We start from the raw sequence: 9,850 nt of genomic DNA, 5'->3' as shown, positions 1-9,850 counted from the left end.
TTCTCAGTTAGAGCCAACACTAAGAAATGAACAAGCTTGGTCCATATAGAATTATGTATTTCTTAAACTATAGGATAAGGCAAAGTGCAGGACATGTGGGGCTCATCTCTCTTTCAGGACCAAAAGCAGCTGTTTCTGGAGGTTCAACACAGAATGAGAAACCACAAAATGAAGACCAAGATTCACAAATATTAGAATGAAACTTAAAGAAACAAGGGACCATGTGTATTTTGTAATATGACGTTTCTGAGGTATATGTTGCGTTTTCTTCTGCCTAATAATGTTCGACAGAAATCTGATATTTTTTTGATCTACACATTTTTAGAACACCACAATCTTACAAAGGTTGAAATATTTTTTTCATAAGAGAACAAAATACATCTTTACAGTGTATCATGTATAATGAAGCACACACTACCTAGGTCTTCTTAATGTGTCTCATAGGTCCAATGGCTTCCACTGACTAATATCTAATTTACACTAATCCTAACATTCACCAAGCTTGATCCTTATGATGGATTTTACTGAGTGTAAATCCCTCATATGAATGGAAGCATGTACTGTTAGTTTGTGTATTAACCTGTCAAAAAGCCAGACAATAAAAAGGCTCCGTGTCAATGAACCTGCACTGTGTGTTAAGGTGAACTGATATTTCAGTGGGCTAAATTGTAATGCCCCGAGTTTGACTCTGACCTTGTTGTTGAGTGCCTCTAACCTTTTCTTTTTTAGTTCTCTGTAAATTGATCTGTCTAAAAAAAAGGCACAGACGTTGGTACCCCCTCAAAAAATAGTGACATGTCCAAAAAAACATTTTACAAAATTAAACCACCTCCCCGCTAGCTGATCAAATGTGTATCCACAGACTTTGGTTTTCTGGCACGGTTCAACAGAGTTCAGATGTTGCAATCATTCCAACAGGGTGTGTGTGTGTGTGTGTGTGTGTGTGTGTGTGTGTGTGTGTTTGGTAAGAGACACTGAGGACAGCTGATGTAATGACTGCAAAACAGATTTCCAGAGTCTGGGTGACTGGAATGCTTTCAAAAAAGGCATTATTAGGAAATGTTTTTTGACAGTACATCGCAAGTCCACTCAGAAGACTTTAAGCAAGAGACAGATTTCAAGTAAAAAGTTAGAAAATATTTTATTTACAACAATCCCCCCCCCCCCCCACACCCCGTATTAATCTAATCGCTTTGTCTGCAGATCCTCAACGCCCACCCACCCATCCCAGCTGTCCAGTAGACACTTTGCATATAGATAAAAATATAATTTCATAGCAAAAATTATAACTCAACCACTTTTGAGGAATTTAAAATCAAATAATGCTGAAAAGCGTGTTTGACAGACAATTTCATCCATACAAAAATAATACATATGGCTGTATATTATACATTATAAATGTGTAATATATCTTTTTTAAATGGCATTTATTCCACAAAAACAGAAGTCAAACAGCAAATCTTAAAGGCACAATATGGCATATACAGTTTTTGTTCTTATTATAACAAACATCCACATGGTAATGTGCCTTTTGTTGGCTTCACACGTTCTCACAGGTTCTGCAGGTGGCCGAGACCAAAATATGTTACAGGCAATAATCTCATTTCTGTCTTTAGATAAAGATGATTAAAAACAGTTAGCACTTCCCCCCCTGACGCCAAAACCGATAATGACTGTGTATTGTTTTGTGTGTGTGTGCCAGCATTCATTTATTTGTGTGTGTTCACAGAGGTATTGAAGCACACAGACATTGCTGCTGCCTATGACGGCTGTAACGCAACATTTAGATGAGCTGCACAACAACACATACTCTACTGTGTGACACATAGTGTAAAAATATTCACAGTAATTCACAGTTAGTTACAGACTCTCGTTCTGATTGGTGCAATAGGTGGTAGTTTCGTATTTAAGTTGGCAGCCCACTCGTTCACAAAATGTCCAGGCTCAGCAGTGGCTAAATGACATTGCTGCTGTCTAGACAAGCTCTAACACACAGATTGTGTCTTTCTTTCCTTGATTTCCCTTTTCCTGTTCTTCCTCATCTCTTTCTCAATTTCACTCAGCCTGTCTGGCTACCTCCCTTTATTTCAACACACCAGCAGCACAAAGTGCTTCATCTGTATAACAAGTCATGATTTTAAAAATAAAATCTCTTTATTCGCTCTTTTACTTCACTTTCTCTACTTGTCTTTTTCTTCCTGTTCAATTCTAATACAAGTCCTTCATGATCTCCTGCAGCAGTGGGTGTAAGCAAATGTCCACCTCTGTCTTCTTCAGCAGCTGGATAAGGTGGACGTGGTCGGTGACGATCTGACGCAGGTCCGTCATTTTCTGGAGCAGTTTGGCGAACAGTTGCAGAGAGACTGGGTGGTTTAGCTTCAGCTGCAGCTCGAGCGAATGGAGAACCGTTTCCTGAAGCTGCTCGATGGGCTTTACATTCAGCAGGCCTGGGCGGTCTTGACGGGTTTCAGAGACAGGGAGCATAAATCAGTGACATTTCTGGTGACACAATAAGTGCCTATTAAGTCAACATTTTTGTTAAGTAAAAAGCCCTTAATTGAGCAGTCGCTTATTTCTGGACCTAGCTGTGTTATTGCTAAAAGCCTTCTTATCTTCAAACTATAATCTTAGTCATTTATGTTAATAATTGACTTAAATGTCTGATGTTTCATCCTCATCAGATCAAGGACAGACTTTTATCAAGTGGCCACACGCTAACCAGCAATATTATACCACGTAGTGGTTTGTGAGTGATGTTTAAATGTTTAGAATTTTAAACAGTTCCCAAAAAAATTTTTTACTTCACTATTAAGACATTAGAATTGTGCAAAAACATTATGCCTGATTCTCTAGTACTTTTCTTTTTTATATAGATGAAGCAGTGGAAAAACGTGAAGAAACAAGCAAGGTTAAGGGAGTCATAGTCGCTCAATTTGCTTTCTTGTCAGAAGAAAGTTTATCCACTCTCACATTTGTCCGTTCAGTATGAAGCTGGAGCCAAGAGATGGTTAGCTTATTATTTCGCAAACGCTTAAAAAGATATTATATATTTGTTGTATTGCACATAGCTGCAGCTCCTCTTTTCACCCTGTGTGTTGAGCTCTCTGTTTTAGCTACAGAGTGAAGCATCTCACTTCTGTACTATCTTTGTTGGGAGTCGCACATGCGCAGTAAGTACTGCTAGCTTGTCAGTTGCTCGCCATGCTAGCAGCTAGGCAAGCATTATAACATGTGTTACAAAGTGGCGCACGTTTGTCTCTGAAGTAAAGGCTGGACTACAATAGAGCTGTTTGGAGCAGTTTGTGAACAGTGTTTTCTGTTGGAGATGGGAAGTCCCTTTGGGGTGGGCTTTGGGCTTTTTAACTTATAACTTTTAACTTACCTATAACGTGCACAAAAAGATATAATAAAGGAAAGGGAAAAAGCCAAAAAGCATAATATGAGCACTTTAAGACTACTAGGACTAGAATACTATGATCAATGACACATACGACATATCCTGTAGAAAAAGAAGAAAAAAACACTCACCCCCGCTGAGGATAATGACAGCCAGAAACAGCGCCATGTCGCTGTCGTCCAGCTCCAGCATGTTGAACTTGACTGAGAACTCAAACTTTGGTTCCATCATTTGACAGAAAGGTTTCCTGAGACTCTTGAGGAACTCCCGCGTCATAAAGATCTGTCCGTAGGAGATCAGGGTCCCGTCTTTGTTCATCAGAGGCGCCATCATGATGATTAAGACCTCAATCACACCATACTTCAGCAAAGTTACCTGGGAAAAGGGTAAAGGTTGGGGTGAATAACCGGAGTGGGATTAGACCTTCACAAATGACAGGTGGTAAGTGATGGTTTTAAATTGTTCACAATATCTTCAGCTACATTGATGGTATGTACGGATTTAAGTGACAGAATGGATAAGCAGCAGTATTCAAGCCTGTCACCTGATCATTGAGATCCAGATGGATGAATCCCGGGATACTCTTGGCGAACTCTGTCACTTCTCTCACTGCTTCGGCCGAACGTGATTGACAGCTTTGGAAGAAACGCAGTTCCAAAGCGTCTGATTGTGCCTGTCCGCTGATTCCCAGAAAGCCAAACTCGGACCTCGGGTTAGCTCCTGTGAAACCTGAAATCAGATAAGATGTGCATAGAAAAGAACGTATGTCCCTGATGAGGCACTACACAACTACAACAATGTTTTAAATATCTTCGGTGCAAAGAACAGAGAGAGTTTTAAAGTCAACTCAACAAGGAAGGTAACATAAATGACAATTTAATTATTAGGTTAGGTAACATCTCTAAATCATGACAAAGAGTATATTGTATTTCTAACCTCCAAGTCCGGCTGTTAGGACGGATGTCTGCTGCTGGTGCTCCTGGATGGGTATCTGCCTACAATTAATAAACTGCTCTCCTTCCATTAGAGACTTCATGTCATGGATGACAAAAGGCTGCAGGTAGAGAAGAAAAAATATGGAAGAAGAGAGATGTGTGGGAGTAAGAAAGAGCAGGTAGAAAAGGACAGGAGAAGGCAAAAGAAAGAAAGAAAGAAAGAAAGAAAGAAAGAAAGAAAGAAAGAAAGAAAGAAAGAAAGAAAGAAAGAAAAAGAACACGTCAGCTACTCATAGGTCTTCTGAGGACACCACCGATCTTATATGTCTGATGGACAAAGTAAATCAATCCTAGCTGCAGGCTGAGTCAGACAAAAACTCCATTTCCAGATAAATGAAGCATAACTAAGTTAAAGTCGCTCTAACTGGCAAAACACCGGCAAAGACATGCAGCGGCCTGAATGATGAATGGTACCATTCATATACTTAAATCTTCCTTTTTCATAGCAGTGAAATTAATAATGAGACATCCTACAGGGAATTACAGCAAACAATTCTCACAAAACGTTATGAAATGAATAATCACTTATCATGTGAGTGAATGAAATAGATGTATACAGTACAGTATGTGCTGGATTTGCAGGAATCTATTAGTTTACAGTATATGCAGCGTTCATATGGAAGATCCCAGCTGCCAATTTTGAAATAAAGTAATTTAAAGCACAAAGAAGAAATAGACACACATTCATTCTCTTGTAAAGGAAAAGTTGAATTCATAAGCATTAAAATGCACCCTTGCTAAGTTTAATACAATTAGGTTTTTTTTTTTGCTGCTACAGACCTAATTGGTGAACAGTCTAAGTTGGCTAATGTTAGCTAACTTTAGCTATAACAAACCTTTGCTGACTTTATCTGTGCTACTGTAAAGCTACAATTTATCATTTGTCATTATTCAGTAAATGCTACTTTGCAGCCAAAGTGGCCCATCCCAGTTATCCACCTTTACTTTCTCATTAATTGTACAAAGTGTTCTACTGTATGCCAAACTAATTTAGCGAAACATGTGTAAGTACTTCCTTCACCTCTGATGGCAAGTCTGGAGTGCTGGTAGAGTTAAATGTTGATTATACATCAACTCATATCAAGGCCCCACATGTTAAAAAAAACTGTAAATCGTCTACAAAACATAAAATTATCCTATAATCATCCTCCCAATTGGTTTCAGGAGGTTCGCTGTTGTTTAGTAAATAAACCAAGACTTCTTTAAACCAACAGATAATTCAGTGCTTTTGGCTGCTATCGCTGTGTGATGAACAGTCATAACAACCAGCCAAAAGAGAGGCGGTGCGGCCTTGAACTCATCCGAATATACAGAGAGAGACAGCCGAAAAGGAGAAGACTCAGATGCTGCTTGTACATTTGGTCCTCAGTTGTAAAGCCAATAATAACAACAATGACAGTAATAATTACTAATGAGGGCAAGAGGTGCAATTGGTGCATTTTGGTTCATTTGCACCCTCATATTCATTATTCACTGCCCAACATTCACATCAAAGCTATAGTTAAATTAAATGTGAATCTGTTTTTAAGTGCTTGATCTAGGTGTTTGGTTCTACCTATCAAAATCTATCAAATCCTTCTGACAATATAATTAATAGGTTCAGTTGATCAGATTAGGCTGTTATTTAGTAATACTCAAATAGATTTATTTGAACCATACTTTTAATAACTTTCAGAATGAGTTATCAAAACATACTGAAAATATTTGCAAAGGAAGATGATACTTTGAGGTTTTTTTCTTTGTTTACCTTATTTCAAGCCTTTAATAACAGTATCGTTCTGAGATGAACCACAAGAAGAAGAAGCCATCACCACGAACCAACTGTGGATCCTTATTATATATTAATATTCACCACAGTTTTCTTTCAGCTGCCACTTGTAATTCAGTTGATGTGGATTTCCTGATAAGGTCTCTTTTGAATACTAAGATTCAATATCTCAAAACCTTACATTACATATAAAAACACAGAAATAGATGATATCTCACATTTTATGATTCTGGCCAACACATTCTCCTAGAGTCCACTTGTATAAATGACCAAATGTCTTAATGAATTAGTTTGATATGTTGAGAAAGTATGTGGAAGCCATATCCTGTTGCATAGCTTGACCACTGTTATCTGAGGTGTTTTCTAACAGCCAAGACATGTAGAAACCAGTCAATCCACTTTTCCTGTTAGAGCAGACATAATAGACTGAAAAGCCCTTAACTGAACTAAACTGAACTTGGCAAAAAAAAAAGGTTGACACTTGTGGGGAGTTAAAAAGTTTGAACTAAACATTTTAAGTTTCTTTCCTCCTTCACTTCAAACTTGTATTGTTTTCCACTGTTTTCCCCTGAGAAACTGCTTGTTTCATTTAAAATTGTAATTCTGTAATATAATTTATGTGTAAATAAAGATACATTTTTCATAGTCAACAAGGCTTTTTATGTCCTATATCTGATTTTTGGTAGAATATGAGATTTTTGGTCTGCTTTTTATCATCATGATTAAGTGTAAATGTACAATATGTACTGTTAGGATGGTGTTTGGTGGCTGAGTTGTTTGTGATACTTCCCACAGTTGAATTCTATTGACCTATATTTGGCTGTAGATCTGAAATGGGCCTGTAATGATATACAGTAGAAAATTCAATAAAAATTAATTTAGCCTATTATGCAGGCAGTATGCAGCACTCCCCTACCATTATATAACCTAATAAATAGAAGTAAAGTAGAATTGAGGGTGCTGCTTACCACGTTGTCTCCGGTCTTCCCAGCAAGGATGGCCCTGGCCTTGGCCTTGGTGAGGGGGAAGTATTTCAGATAGGCCTCGTACAGATGCCGGGCCAGAGCCCTTAGATCTGCTGCCTCCGGGTGCATGTGCACCATGTCAGACGAGAACTCAGCTAGCAGTTTCTCCTTCTCCGCCTGGGGCATTCGGCCAAAACGAATGGCTGGAAAAGGACAGACAGACAGACAGACAGACAGAAACACACATTAGAGCACAAATGGACACTCATAGCCAAGGGTTGGTGGGCAGGCAGATACAGTATATAAGAGCACACAGAAATATACTGTAAGCAATAATAATCATACTGATAAACACACGTTTGTAAATTCACGCACATGAGACACACAAAACATTAAATGTAGGCTACATTCCCTCTATTATAACATTTCTTAAACAATAATCTCCCTCCTGTGAAGTTATTAATTAACAAAAAGTTATAAAACAAACAAGACTAAAATCAGTGTACATTTTAGATTCAAGTCATAATCCTGATGTTATGTTGACAAAAGCCATTTTATATAGCCAGATCCTCCTTCAACGTGCTTTGGAGGAGGGTCTGGCATAGCGAGACTACTGAGCGACTGCTGCCACGGTTGTTTAACTACTTTATCACATTTCTAATATTTGGACAGCAATCAATGAATCAGATCGAACAGCTAATGTGCACAAAATGACTTGCTATCTACAGCAAACAAACACTTTATTACTAAATACTAAAGCAAAACATGTTAAAGAATGAATGAAAAAAATGGGAGAATTCAGTTTAGATGGCTGAAATGTTTGTTTTAGCTGTTGCATAAGAGTATTTTTTGGGAATCTCAAAGGAAATCAAAGCTTTCTGAATTTTAAGGGACTGCACTCTCTTGTGCAGACAACTTTAATAAATGAGTCACAGTTCATACCATCCTCCACTGAAGGGAAAATCCACTGGCAACAACACACAACAAATATTCCTCCTGTCATTTCATGAGGTGTGTCTATTCAAGCAATTACAAAATGTAGCTCCCTTTAATACCTTTATGTATTTGTTTTATTGGTAATGATGTTTTCACAGGTCATTGCAAAACCTGAAAAACTATTTCATACAAGTCTCTTTTCTCCTTCCTTATCCATCTGTTACTGCAGGTTATATTACATTGTGCATTTTCAAATACCCAACAAAGGAGCCAAGTCTGATTTCTATTTGTCCAAGAATAAATGCTGCAGACAATCAAGACAGACATTTGAGGCAGTGGTTCATAATTGTCATGAGGTGAAACCTAGGTCTGGTAGTAATTAATTGGTAATTAAACATAACATTAATTACACAATAACACTTTAGATGAGTAATTTCAAACAATAACTTGTTGAAAATAGCATGATTACATTGAAAAGCAACGCATTCTCATGAACTGGTTTGTATGATATCATACGAAAACTTATGCACAACAATTTGTATGATATCATACAAAATTAGGCGACTGTCGCCTGGAACAAATATTACTGGGACCACTACAGGTGAACATTTAATATCTATATTCACATTATAGACACCACCACTGACTATCCCTGTAACAATTTGGCCACAATTAAGCACACTGACCATACACGGTCCAGTCAGGTTAGCCTAGGTTTTTAACTTGTCTTGTTCAACATTTAAGACACATTTACGAACATTTTAAATTTAATAGTATTTATAACTTTACATTATATTAATGTCACTTTTTACTGGATGTTTAGTATTTTTCTTTTACAATGATCCTCCATTTTGATTATAAAAATAGATACACCACTTCAAAAGTTATTTTAATAAAAGACAATTAAACATATTTAACTATTTTTCCAATTGATTTTCATTACCTAAATTATAAATAATTTATTCAAGTTGCATTACACATAAACAGGTATTACTGTAATCTAGATTTTATGGTGAATGTGGTGAAAATGTTCTTTGTAATCTAACTGAAATTTGCTGCCAAATTGCGAAATGGTTAAACCCTATTTTTTCTGCGTTAGTGGAAGTCATTAATTATCCTCCATTCAACCTGTGCTCAGGATTTACTGCAGAATGTGATTGTGTAATGCTGACTGTGTAATAAACGCACACCTTAAGCAAATTAATACAAACTAAAGTGGCCCTACCACCAACTGGCAACCAGCCCACAGCGGTGACACAGCAGGTTGAAGAAATCAGTTGTGGTCTATGTACTCTGAGATGTCAATCATTGATACATTAAAAACCCACACAGAGCACACTCTGAAAGAACCGATGGCACCTCATTAAATAAGTAGTAAAGTCATTTGAGGTAGAGAGGAGGCAAGGAGAGGGACTGAGACTTAAAGCGGCAGGAGAGGAGAAACAAACAAGCTAATTATTATGGTAGATGCTATTAGCATACTGTAAATATAAAGCAGTTTTGCTGTTGAGCCTCAAATCCTCAGTACTCTGATTCCAGTTTAACTCATCCATGTTTGAAAAGATTTTAAAAGCATTACCAAACTAGAAAAGGCAAAATCTTCTGAGAATTGTTTTATGCTTAGTTTAGCTGAAAGACTTTAGTGCATATCATAATAATGTTCTGTATTATATCTTTACTGCATACTTATAAAGTATTTCAGTTACCGGTTTAATTTTTATCCTATTGTATTTTTAAAGTGACTATGAAATATGTGTTGAGGGATGAAAAAAGGCCTTTTGGCTAACTC

General features: G+C 37.3%; 1 protein-coding gene across 1 annotated transcript in view; it reads right to left on the bottom strand.

Moving 5' to 3' along the window:
* Positions 1-1,227: 1,227 nt before the first annotated feature.
* Positions 1,228-9,850, bottom strand: part of pparg (peroxisome proliferator-activated receptor gamma) — a 32,794-nt gene continuing 24,171 nt past the window's right edge. The window contains exons 5-9 of the mRNA XM_028576507.1: positions 7,129-7,328; positions 4,334-4,451; positions 3,942-4,126; positions 3,529-3,772; positions 1,228-2,456 (exon numbers count right to left, since the gene is read on the bottom strand). Coding sequence (XP_028432308.1) covers positions 2,209-2,456; positions 3,529-3,772; positions 3,942-4,126; positions 4,334-4,451; positions 7,129-7,328 — 995 coding nt within the window. The 3' untranslated portion in view covers positions 1,228-2,208. The remainder of the gene's footprint in view (positions 2,457-3,528; positions 3,773-3,941; positions 4,127-4,333; positions 4,452-7,128; positions 7,329-9,850) is intronic.

Source organism: Perca flavescens, chromosome 4 (assembly GCF_004354835.1).
Source record: "Perca flavescens isolate YP-PL-M2 chromosome 4, PFLA_1.0, whole genome shotgun sequence".
Taxonomy (NCBI): Eukaryota; Metazoa; Chordata; class Actinopteri; order Perciformes; family Percidae; genus Perca; species Perca flavescens.
This window is presented reverse-complemented; position numbering and strand designations above follow the sequence as displayed.